Source organism: Opisthocomus hoazin, chromosome 1 (assembly GCF_030867145.1).
Source record: "Opisthocomus hoazin isolate bOpiHoa1 chromosome 1, bOpiHoa1.hap1, whole genome shotgun sequence".
In the NCBI taxonomy this organism is placed as follows: Eukaryota; Metazoa; Chordata; class Aves; order Opisthocomiformes; family Opisthocomidae; genus Opisthocomus; species Opisthocomus hoazin.
This window is the reverse complement of record NC_134414.1, coordinates 146991736-147004836: the sequence shown is the minus strand read 5'-3', so window position 1 is coordinate 147004836 and position 13101 is coordinate 146991736. Positions and strand designations below refer to the sequence as shown.

At 45.0% G+C, this 13101-nt stretch overlaps 1 protein-coding gene across 15 annotated transcripts in view; it reads left to right on the top strand.

Moving 5' to 3' along the window:
- Positions 1 to 13101, top strand: part of DERA (deoxyribose-phosphate aldolase) — a 76651-nt gene that overhangs the window by 49446 nt on the left and 14104 nt on the right. For 3 of the 15 annotated variants that reach the window (XM_075440490.1, XM_075440500.1, XM_075440482.1), the window contains exons 8-9: positions 3002 to 3151; positions 5282 to 8653. The exons of 1 other annotated variant lie outside the window; for it this stretch is intronic. In XM_075440490.1, the coding sequence (XP_075296605.1) occupies positions 3002 to 3151; positions 5282 to 5338 (207 nt within the window). In that variant the 3' untranslated portion in view covers positions 5339 to 8653. 11 more of the 15 variants (XR_012765939.1, XR_012765935.1, XR_012765941.1 and 8 more) reach the window with 9 other exon arrangements.

Genomic DNA, 13101 nt, shown 5'->3' with positions numbered 1-13101 from the left:
TATGGCTGAGCCAGTGATGAAGTAGCCGTGCATCCATCCTTGCGCTGAAGCGGTGAGAAAGGAGGAGGTTATCTAGGAGGGCTTAAGCCACCGCTTACCTCCTTTATCCGTGGACAAGTGGAGGCTGCCAGTTAGATCTCGGGGAAGGAGACCGTGTCTTCCCATTTCTGGGCCACCTTCCCGTCCTCTCCAGCGCGCCCTTTTGTCCCTTCTTGCAGGTGGCCTTTTGAGGTGTGATGTTAGGACATGGCATGAGCAGTGGAACAGGGGCTGAGATGACTTCTGGGGCTGTTGGAGCTTGAGGACATGTGACAGCAGGTTAGACAGGTGTCCGTCTGCTCTCTGTAGTCATCTAGGTGAGACCAGCGTGGATCCCTGGGCTGTCCTCACCTCCCTTCCCCAGCCTGCGTCCCTCTCTGCCGCGCAACACCTCGCCCAGCTCCAGCAGCCTTGCTTCTGCGGGATCATCATCGCTGCTGCCAAGCGGAGGCCGATCCCGGGGGCCGGGTGACTCGCCTCGGCACCAGCGCCGCGTACGCGAGCCGGGTGCCAGAGGTTGGGCTCTGCGGCATTAGCACGGCTTTGTACCTATAATTGGATATAAATGTTGAATTCACCTTTTGCTTTAAAAGGATGCATTCATGATATGAAATGTGTTATTAAGAACGAGTGCTTATGTCTGTGTGCATGTGTGTGTCAGTGAATTAGATGTAAACTGACTTTACGTGCTTTTATTAACTGAAGACAATATTATCAGTGACAAGAGATTTCTAAATGGTTTCTTTAACAAACTAATTTTGCTGCTGTAGGGATGCTTTCTAGCAAGGCGTTGGCTGGGAAAACCAGGTTAATACAGAAATTAAACTTCTTCGAGGAAAGGAACAAGTTGCAGAGTAACATTTATTGAATGATAAGCTGTGGTGGTGATATGAAAAGTGTGCAATATAATGGAAAATAATCTTTTCCTGTCATTATTGAAGGACATACATAAATTGGTTTTTCTGTTGGGAAAACCCCCAATCCAGAAAAACTTATTACTTTTAATAATATAAGGTGAAGAGAAAATTCTTGAGGAGATGAACTTATTAAGCAAAATAATGAAATGCTGTGAAACAGCAGGAAAGTGGTAGCTGGACTTTGTACTGCTCTTGAATTACATTCCATCCCCCTATCCTTTTTGCGTTTTTATGGCAGCCAGATGTGCCGTTTGGAAAGCTGGTAAATGGAGGAGAGGACAGTCTTGTCTGTCGGCTTTTTTTGCAAAGAAAAGAGCTTTTGGAATTTGCTAAAAGGACAAGGAATTCTGCGTGGTGTTTGAAATTCTCTTATTAACTGTATTTTACTTGTTTTTGCCACAGATTATCTCAGAGAGTTGTAATATTTCTAGGAAGAAATCTAAATTTGAGTTTGATTACAATTTCTCTTTCTGAGGGAAAACACATTTCCACTATTTTAATTTATTGTCTAGAAAATGTTTTTCCACTTGCAGTGGTTTAAATTCCTTTTGGAAATCTAATGTTAACAGATATATGCATACACTCACGCATCCATCCATCCATCCTTCCATTCATCCGTCCATCCATCCATCCATCCATCCACAAAACCACAGTCTTTGTGTTTTGGATTTATCAGGCTTTTCCTGTTACTGATCTTTATAATCTTATTGGAAATATGTTGCTATCACAGTGCTTCAGTGGGAGAGAAGGATTTATTCTGTGTTTGTATGTCCTGAACTCACTATAAAAAGAAAGGTACCACATTTAAAAACATACTTTTTGATTCCACTATTATATCCATAAGGTACAAAGAAATCCTCAATGTTGTGAGGTTTCAGGAATGTATATAAAGAAATCAGAACCGTAATTCTTGCAGAAGGAGGTTGACAGGACAGAGTACCGAGGGTAAAGGTTTATAGCAGAGGGAAATGTAGAAAGAAACACTGTGTACAAATTGTTCAGATTTTTTTTTTTTGGATGCAGAAACACTTTTTTCCTAATTCTCCTTGTTTTTCAAGAGTTTAGTAAGCTGCTGCTGACCAACATTTTGGCTAATGTGGGTGACGGAATTTTTGAGGAGGGGTTTGATAGCTGTGTGTCACAAGCTGTGTCTTGGCATGCGATGCATTTAAACGTCATGTAACTGTAAGACTGGCATTAGGGGTGCATGCCAAGTCGCCTCAGTGCTGGCTCTGCACAGCAGGTTGATCGTGGGGTTCCAGACATGCTTCACCTCAGAGACAGGTTTTTCTTGGTGTGTGTGTACCTCTACCTACATTGCAGTTCACCTGACCAAATACAACACGTATCTCACGTCCAGTTACTGAAAGCATATCCAGCGTGTGTTGAGGGAGAAGTTTGGCAGTTCCATGAAGCACAAAACTTTCAATTTTTACTAAAGACAGACCTAATTAAATTCGCATTTGGAAAATTTTAGTGAAAAGTAAACCTCTGGCACGTTTGAATGTACAGCCCCATCACGTATAACTGTGGTGCAGAGACCTTTTGCAAAGTTCAGCCATCTCTTGTTGGCTCTCCATGAGAGTCAGCTGCATCACGTGCTTTATTTCAGCATCTTTGGTGTTACGTTATTGCGTGTATATTTGCTGTTATCTATCTGGAATCAGGTTGCGACATGGACAGCAGGTGATCCATAGATATCCCAGGTCCTGCCTAATTCCCTTGGCCTAGTCCATGCTGTGGGCAAAGTACTCCCATTGGACCTCACACCCAGCCCCTGAGAAAGCGCACTGGGGTCAAAAGTATTGCTCCCTCGCTTGCTGTCCCTGGGGGTGAAAATGTTATCTTTCGCAGGGCTGTCTGAGGCTTGATAGCTCCCAGCACTAGTCCAGAGCTTACACTGTTTGCAGTCGGATGCTTACCAGAGGAGAGCTGTTACATACACCACAGGCACTTTGAGACTGCAGATGCCCAAATGCTGACTGCTCTTCTAGGGTTGCTGATGGATGAAAAATGTGTATGGTGCTTCCTTTTTCTATATGAAGGTTGGATTTAAACCTGCTGGGGGCATTCGGACAGCAAAAGAAGCTATTACTTGGCTTATGCTGGTGAAGGAGGAACTGGGAGTGGAATGGCTAACACCAGAGCTCTTTCGCCTGGGTGCCAGTAGTTTGCTGGAAGACATCGAAAAACAGGTTAGTTGTTAATGTTTTTCAGCTTGATGGAGAGAAAAAGTAATCTTTCTAAATGTGCTGGCTTACTGTTTTTGCAGAAGGTGCTTTTTGGTGCTGTGTAAAAGATAAAAGAATCATAGAGTCACAGAATGGTTTGAGCTGGAAGGGACCTTAAAGATCATCTGGTTCCAACCCCCCTGCCATGAGCAGGGACACCTTCCACCAGACCAGGTTGCTCAGAGCTCCATCCAACCTGGGCTTGAACACTGCCAGGAAGGGGCATCGACAGCTTCTCTGGGCAACCTGTGCCAGTGCCTCACCACCCTCACAGTGAAGAATTTCTTCCTAATATCTAATCTAAATCTGCCCTCTGATAGTTTACAGCCGTTCTCCCTTGTCCTATCACTACACAGCCTTGGGAGAAGTCCCTCTCCATCCTTCCTGTAGGCCCCTTCAGGTACTTTCAGGCTGCTATAAGATCACCCCGCAGCCTTCTCTTCTCCAGGCTGAACACCCCCAACTCCCTCAGCCTGTCTAATTTGTTATTAACGACAGGTTCACTTCCATCCCAGTATTTCTTTAAATTTGTCCTGAAATTAGAGGCATCTGGCACTCTGGTATTCCAGCAACTGGCAATTGCCTGGGCCACGTTCACAATGCAGTGAGCGAAGAGGCTCGATTTGTACATATACAGAGTCTTTTGCAAAGGCATGGCAGCCTGCTTCCCTGCACTCCTCGCTGTTGCCAGTTCAGCTGACCCTCACGGATCCTCTGTGTCGCTGTGCCGCAGCTGCTCACAGTGTATTTCCGTGCTGTGGAGGAAGGCACGTCTCATCCTACACATGGTACTGCTGATAGAGAACTTTTTACATATTGATTATTTCCTGAGGAAAAAAAGCAATTGCCTCCTACGAAGCCTCGTTTTTCTAATTGCTTTTATTTTTGTGCAGGCTGGTCAGTGTGTTTGCTGGCAGACGAATAGTGCATGGGGTTCAGTGGCGATGTGTAGCTCCTGGTGGGAAGAACGGTTCTGACCTGTGTACCCACAGCCTACCTCAGTGGTCCAGGGGATTGACCCTGAAGGGTACAGCATAGCTGAGAATAGCGTAGTGTCATAGGAACTACTACACCATTAGGGCTCCTGAACTTCGCTCCTGTGTTCATTAAACCCAGGTGATAAGGCGACATTAGCTTTAACCAAGAAGAAAGTTTTAGAGTCTTTGTGTTCTTGCTGCTGGCGGGAGAACATGAGATGTAGGGGATTTGGGGGCGGGGAAAAGCATCAGTCTGTTCGCTTTTCCCACCTTTCCTAGAAACTGAAATGCGGACATGTCTTACGAAGTACAGAACAGCTGAGAGATGTCAGGTGAATGTTCATGGCTGTTGAAAACCCCTGGCTCCCTCCTGCAACGAGAATAATATTGGTTTGCTTCACTGCCAGACTGCCTCTGCCTCACTCCTGACCTAAAATCATGTCCCTGGTTATGACAAAGCAGCATGAGCTTTCTTGTTGCCACTGCCATTGCTGCGGAGTCTCACAACACAATTGTGTGGCACGATTTGTGCTGATTCCTGAAGGTTGGCATCCTATTATCTGCCAGGGATTGCACAAATGCCCCAGTCATCACCAAAGCCCTGCTATACTGTGCCATCTAAAACCATGTAAGATAAAATGTACCCATCATTGTATTCAATAAAACAAATAGGTATTGAAAAAAAACCCAACAAACAGAGAAAATGGGGAGAACGCCCCCCCCCCCCCACAATGCAGTTAAAAGAATAGTTTGAAATGAACGATGTAAGAGCATAAGCAATTCTGGATACTTTGAATATCACAATTTAATACTGAAATCATCAAAAATCAGATTACAGTGAGAGTAAAGCATTGTCTTCTACGTAGCTCTTTTGAAAACTTAGTTAAAAGCAACAAGACTCTGCTTTTTTCTTTTTTCTAAGCAAAGCAGCAAGAGCCCTTAGCTCAGATCCTATAAGCAGATATATAAAGGTATATTACATCATATTTTATGCACACACACACAGAAACAAATATCCGTCATCTTCATCTGGCATGCCTTTAATTTGTAACTTCCATGACACTTTCAGGTTTATAGTCATATATAATTCCATCATAAATTTCCTTTTTTCTTGCAGATTTTCTATCACGTGACTGGCTCTTACGCACGTCGGCATGACCTGGCAATGGCTTAGACACAAAATCAACTCAGGATTACTTTTACAAAAGAGGTCTTTAAGCAAACAGCATTCAGAAGTCTTCTGACAACCAAGTGCATACGATAGAATTAAAGGCCTAATTCTCCCTTCTTCATGTTTTACAGTATTTAAAAATATGCTCAAGTCTGCTGGTTGTACTTGATCCAGAAGCAGAAAAAATGGTAATTCTGAAGTAGTTAAATAGTTAATACTTACAGATTTGCAAAGTTAATCTTGCAAAGTCTTCCTCAGACCAGTCTGAAAAGCTTATTAATGGCAACACTGAAATACTATGAAAAAGATTTAGGTGGCCTGGTAACTCTTTGCAGTTGCAGAATATGAAATATCTATGGAATGTTTCAGATTGCTAATTAAGAGCTACAGATCTCGGAATAGCTTTCCATTCACCTCAGACAAAATCTTCTGCCACACACGTGTTGCAGTATTAATTGTTATGTTGATTCAGTTTCAAGCATGGTAACCTGAGAAAATGAGACTTGGCTATTACTTTCTTTTATAAAATGTCTCTGTAGCAAAAAGCCCCTTTTTTTGTGTGTGTTTTTTTCCCCCCAGCTTGGGCACAGACATCCATATTTAGACCCTTGAATAAAGGTGGCTTGATTTCCAGAACAGCCGAGTATCCACAGTTGCTCCTGAACTTAATGGAAGCTCTGGGTGATCAGAACAACTGAAAATCAAGCAGCCTCTATATAGGTGCCTAACTATGCATTCAGGGGCCTATTTTTAGGCATTTCACTCTTAAAATTTTTGTCTAACTTGCTCAGAAGCTCCCATTCCTGTCTCCTGTCATTTTAAAACGCATTCATGCAAATCTTTGCATTTTAATGTGGAGGGGTTTGGCTGTCAGTTTGCAGGTGTCAGTGCTATGCTGGCTGAACTTCAACTTTGCCATTCTAAAAGCAATTCTTTAATTTAAAAGGTGGTTTTGAATTGTGTCCTGTACAGGGTTTACAGCTTTAATGTAAAAAGTACTTTTCTTGGAGCACATTAAGAATAATACCGAAATCATCAGCACCTTTTGAATATCAGACTGGAGCGAGTAGATTCATTATTTCAGAACTGCATTCTGCTCACTAACTAGAGTTGTACTAAAAACTTAATTATCTCATCATCATGACTAGTCTCGCTGACTTAAGTAGGTCTCATCAGGGAAGTAAGAGGAGGAGGGTTTTGCTGTAAATCAAGCTACAAGGTACATTTATTACAGAGAGATCAGTGCTTCATAAAGATAATAACTCGGTTATTTATCTGGTTAAACCACCTGAATCACCAGTGCTCTGCTGAACGCCTTAGATAGGAAAGCTGAATGGGGGGGGAAAAATACCAGAGAAACAACATATACAGAAAGCAAAATCCTATATGCAGTGCTCAGTATGAAAAATGGGCCTTGATTTCCCGGGAAGCAGTTTATCCGAGGCGCTCAACCTTTTTCTGGCTGAGGTCTCAACAGAGAACATGAGGCTGAGCCGTGACTGTGTTTCCACACGTCTGTTTTCCTGGAAAGTGGCCTTTTTGCCACAGGTTTTCCTTCTGATTTCACTGCCAGCTTCTTGAAGTTAAAATCCAGTGCCTGTTTGCGTATTTAGAGGAGAATTCTGCTGCTGAGCTTTCAGAAATACAGAGCCCGTTACGTGAAGTCACCTCCTGTCAAGCGCACTGCCGTGCCCCCCCAGCAACCTCGCGCTGGGTTCTGATGTTCTGTAGCTCTCGCCATATAGATGTTAGAGCGTATTGCAATACTTCTGTGACAGAAAGACTGACCTCACTTGCAAAGCATGCTTTTTTTTGTTGTTGGTTGTGTTTTGAACATTTAGCACAAACATAGAAACTATTTTTTGGAGCTGCTTTAGTTTCTAGATGAAGGCATTCTGTTTAGTCCCTTAAAATGAATGAAGGTCCAGCTTTGCCACCTGGCTATTTAATGTGAGGCCCTCTGTTTGAGAGCAACCTCACTGTTTCCGTGGAGGCCACATGTCGATTGATGAACTTTCCAGGATGAATGGTTTGTATTTCTGTTGACAGCCCCCTTCGTTTTGACGTGCGCATGGGCTGCTGCTGGTTGCTTTGCAGATAGAGAGGTCCGACTCCCTGGGAAGGCAAAGATAGCCCCTTCCCTTCTCCGTGAGCGTTACAAACACACCGATATGAAATACAGTGCAGCTCCAAGCCAACCAGGGGTTTGGAAGAAGCTAAATTCTTTGGAAAGTAATTTAAACGTTTTTCTATTGAAACCTGTAATTTCTTGAGGGGAAACACAAAATGTAAAAGTAACAGAATCTGTAAACACATTCAAATAAAGATGTTTCTGGTTTTGGGGGTGGGGTTTTTTCAAGGAATAAGCAGAAGGCTCAGTGTTACAGAGTGACTGGTTGTCACCTTCTCTGTGGCTCAAGCGAGTTGTATCTATGTTGTCTGCAGTTGCGGACCCCCAGCGTGACCCAGAGCCTGGGCTCTCGCTCCTCCTACAGAAGCTAACATTGGGGAGCAGTAAGGGTGCTGCTCTGTGGACAGCCCCAGGCAATGCCAGAGGATGAACCGGGTCTGGTCAGGAGCGGCAGGGGACAGGGCTGGAGTGATGCAACAGGGCACCTCCAAGGCTCCTGTCCAGGAGACAGCTACCCACGGCGTGGGGCCGAGGTCCGTTCCAGAGACAGAGCAGGGCTGGAGACCGGCACTTCTGCAACATGGCTGGGGGCCGTGGACTGGGCTGAAGTGGGGCTCCTGGGCCCCTGCTCTGGCTGGGGAAAGGATGGGCAGGGCCAGAGGAGTCACTGGGCTCGTTCCAGTACCGAGCTCGTCAGAAAGCTGAACATGGAGGATGCAGGAACTAACACATGTTTTGAGCTCAGGTTGGAGGCTGGTGTAGCAGGACCTACACCCCTGCCCGCGGGGAACTGGAATCGCTCACGGTGCGGGCTCCTGGGCTTGCTGCCCGTCGCCCTGACCAGCACTTCCACTGCCCTCTCTTCCATCATTCCCATTGCTGATGGCCGTTTGTTGCTATTTAGTCCCCGTGGTCAGGGGGCAGTTGAGATTTATCGAGGCTGCTGCAGGTGGTCATCACTCCCGCAGACAGCGCGTGAAAGGCAATGGGGACCTGAACTCAGCTGGGAACCAGGGAGGGGGGGCACTCCGTCGCTGCATAGACTTTGGGAAAGGTTCAGATTTAGCGCTGTGCTTCAGGCCATTAGAAAAGGAACAGGCAATTATGCAGTCCCATCTAAATGTATTTCAGAGTATAACATATGTTTTGTGCAAGTAAGTCTTGTATACTAATTTATTATTTTTATAACACTTATTCATTTAGGATTTTAAATAGCTTCATTTTGCAGACCACATTACTTTGCAAAGAAGAGAATAAATTCAAGAAGAAAGTCAAGTAGAAACTGCAAATTTAGAAGATCTGCATCAGCTTATTTACAAGAAGGGGGAATTGGGAGAGAGGGTAAGCTTTTTTTCTGGTTTGTAGGAAATAAAGTTATTAAATAGTAATTATGTGAGAAGCGTGCATATCAGCTGGGGCAAGTAATACTTTGATATCTTTATTTCATCAGTCATATAAGTTCATTCTTTCATTTCCTTTGTGAAGCAGGGAACATACGTTATATACCATAGCACATGCTATGGAGACAGAAAATACTGATCTACTTTTAATTTTATTTTGCTCTGCTGGAACTTTGGCTCCTTGCCTCCCCTGGGGGAAAGAAACCACAAAACAACAACTGCAAGTTTTATCCAGATCTTGGTGAGCTTTTCCTGAAATTACCAGTGCTGACATCTGGATGATGTATGTGCGGTAGGAGTAGGAGGAGGGAACAGCTTTGAATTAGACATAACCTGCCCAGGAGAGAAGGACAAAGAATTGTCCATCTGGGCAGTCCTTATGTAATAGGGCAACCAAGGCGAAGCGTATTCTTAATATGCCAAGACACCATAAGTAAAATTACTAACTGACCATTTTTATTAGAATCCCAGAAAGCTGGAACGGTGCTAAATGAAGAGGTGGTAAGATTGAGAATGAATGAAGCCTCAAGAAAGGTTGCAGTCCTTGCACTCCCTAAAAGCAGGAGTAAGCAAGTGATGGGTGACTGTCAGGTCCTAACCAGCTATATTGCAGAGACCTTTCCTCTGTTCTAGATGATTTAGAGATCCTTCCCCTTCTGCGAGGACCTACAGTAATCACTTACCAAGAGAAAGAGTGACAAAGTGATAGGACGAGGGGAAATGGCCTCAGGTTGCATCAGGGGAGATTTAGGCTGGATATTAGGAAAAATTCTTCACTGAAAGAGTGGTCAGGCATTGGAACAGATTGCCCAGGGAGGTGGTTGAGTCACCGTCTCTGGAGGTGTTCAAAAAACGTGTAGATGTGGCACTTTGGGACATAGTTTAGCAGGCATGGTGGCGGTGGGTTAATGGTTGCGCTTGATGATCTTAGAGGTCTTTTCCAACCATAATGATTCTATGATTTTATGGAAGTTGTTTTAATATCCTTTAATGAAATTTAACATTGATGCAATGAAGGAGTACCAACAAGACGCTCTAGCCATTCTTAATGAGTCTAGTGGTTTGAAGTGGCTCTGTTTTGAGTACTGGGGACATCTTGTGGGTTGCTACTTTTTGGAAATTGCAGAAAATTTGGTCTTCTGGAAGCTAAGCTTTCTTGAAGCATCACCGTTTCAGATCTCCAAGATCACAGGGAGCATTTGAAATCACTGAATTGTAAAAGCGTCAGTGCAGAAATGCGTCCTTAGCTGAGATGAAAACAGAGGATTTTTTAAAGAACGTTAACAAACTGAGGAAGCCATACTGGAACTGACTGCACTTGTTTTTTCAAGTCTTGCTTGCTCTGTGGGAGGAGTAGAGAAAGGAGCTTTGCAGGCTTATGTGGTGGAGATTAGCATCATATCTATACAGTACAGTGTTGTATAAAACCAAACCCCAAAACGGATGATGGTTTGCCCAGAAAAAGAAGGGAAAGCTTTATAAGCTGATATTTCCATTTCAATAGTAGTTCTGTTTTTATTCAAAGCATGAGTTCTGTTTTTATTCAAAGGCTTACACGAGTTCTCACCTATTTAGTAGTCACAACAAACAAGCAAACAAGCAAACCGGCCACCCGGTTCTCTTCCTACATCTGGGCTGATGTGGGAAATGTAAGGCTGTTTTCTTCATTTCCAGGGGAAATGGAACATTCAGACGGCATCACGGCGGAGCGCTGGCTGCAGGCTGGCGCGTCTCAGCGTTGGCTGCTTTCTGCTGCCTGCAGCAGAGTCTTGGGCTTTCTTCAAAGCACCGCCTGACCCGGAGCTTGATTTCTTGCTGTAACCTATTTAAAGGCGTGAGCTGAACCAGAGCGAAGAGCGACTGTGCGGGCTCTGAACAAGAAGTGCTTTGTCTTCTAGTTAGCACAGATCTGTCCAATTCCAAAAAAGCCCATGGATGCCATCAGCCCATCTGATGGCGACTCTAATGAGGCCTCTGGGAGGGCAGTGACAGGAAGATGTATATAAAGGGAAAACAGAGGGGGAGAAAGAAAAGTTGGGAGAAGTAAGAGAGATGATCGCCACCGCTGTTACTGCTTCACAGAAGTGTAATCTTTTGTGATCACTTTGGAACAGGAGGTAAATAATAAAACACAAGGGAGGGAATAAAATTAAAATAAATGTAGTGTGTGAGTGCATGTTAAAACAGATGTCAGATTAAAAATAACTGAAAAGGAAATTCTACTGTAGGGGAAAAACTGCTTTTTCCTTCAACACTTTATATTCCACCTTCATTAAGAGGAAATTGAAAGAGCTGTAAAGGAAAAGGGGAACTTTTGTTGTTTCCCTCTGAACATTAAGAGCAGCCTAATGCGAGTGCAGGGGGGATGCTCTGTGGCGCGTGGGGCTGGAGCAATTCTCAGGCTGAAGCCCAGAAGCAGTAAGGCTGTTAAACAGATGCACCACATCTGCCAAGCCCTGGGACTCGGAGCTTGAAACCTGCAGTGCTGCACGTCCAGGTGGTTTCATCCTCTCCATCCTCCCTCCCTGAGTCCCTTCAGGGTTGACGAGTCCTTTAATGCTGTAAAATAAGAAACCCTGCAATCTGGTAGGTCACATCCTTCAGTAATGCCCCTCTAATGATAGATCTAGGCACCAGGGACTGCATTCTAGTTTCTTCAGCACTTTAAAACAGGCTATTTCAGTGTTTGATGACAGCAGAGCGGGGAACATCTACACAAACACATACTTCTCCCCACGTGGCAGCCAGACCACGCTCATCCTTGGAGATGGCAAGTACTCACAAAAATACCGGCGCCGCTCTGTAAAACAGTGTCATCCCGGGTCTCTTCTGCTAAACGTGCTTCAGAATGGCTCCTAAAAATTCATGGTCTGAAAAGTGACCAGCCCCACACCTGTTTAAAGCTCAAGGAGCTTTAAATAAATACCTTGAAGACGTGCTGAGGCTGGACTGGGAACCACTGCGTTTCTTGGAGAGCTAGTGTGGGTCATTTGGCTTGTTCAGGTTAGCTAATGAAATGAGAATATATGGTTTCCTCCTTTATTCCCGTGTGGGATGGAGGTTTAAAATAAAGGCACAGCTCTCTGTGACTAATGCTTCAGCTTACGAGACGAGTCAGAAATGACAGATACCTTTGGCTACTGTTTCAATGTCGATGTCCAATGGACTTGAACAACTCGATGGGATCCAGAGTAGGCATATTCCTACAGTGTTTGAGAAAAATATCATTACTTTCCCCTACCATTATCTTGAGCGAATTCCCGCAACTCCTATTTCTTCCAGACACTTAAGCTGTTGAGAAGGCAGCTGAGACAGAGTAAAAAGGTATCCCCAGCAGACTGAAGGCAGAGCTGCTCCACAATTTCTGAACCTTTCCTGAAGCTTGCCCTGAAAATGCCAGGTAAGATCCCAATAGAGAGTCCTCCTAACGAGAACCGCTGACGAGGCGGAGCCGCTCAGTGTTACGCTGGGTTAGGATTTGGCGGAGAGGAAGGAGCAGGTGTCACCCGGAGCGACTCCTCGCAGCAGGTCGGGGTGAAACGGGTGCGTGAGCAGCGCAGGGGAGGACGCGGCTCGTTAAACGCGCGGTGTGAGGCTGCGGCCCGGTGAGACGGTGCTAGCAACGTGTCACGTTTTCAGAGGGCGTCGCCGGGTGTTAATGGCCGCTCCCCGGACGACCTCTCACAGAATCACAGAATGTTCAGGGTTGGAAGGGACCCCTGTAGGTCACCCAGTCAAACCCCCCTGCCAAAGCAGGGTCACCTACAGCAGGCTGCACAGGACCTTGTCCAGGTGGGGAACCTTGTCCAGGCGGGGGACCTTGTCCAGGCGGGACACAGACTGTCTCCCAGGGACACAGCAAAGGAGCAGGGACGTCCTCGGTGGCAATGACTTGCCCAGCAAAGGTGGGGAGGGTGAGGTCTCCAGGAGGTTTCACCTGCGCCCTTCCCACTCATTTCATTCACCCCTCCAGCCCTGCTTCTCACTAAAAAGGAGAACTCGTGACCTTCTGCTCTGGATAAGGAAATAAGTGCCTAAGTACCAGTCACTTCAACAGCAGGAAAATATCTGTCTGCTCTTAATTGAATATGTGTTTTCAGAGCTGCCTCCTCCAGGGGAAATTTCTTTGTTACCCGTTAATTCCATTCCATTTTGCTGAACGTGTCTGCCATTTTCTCCATTAGAGGGCTGCAGAGCAGTGTGTTACAGCGTTTTAGAAATGGATTTAAACCTGT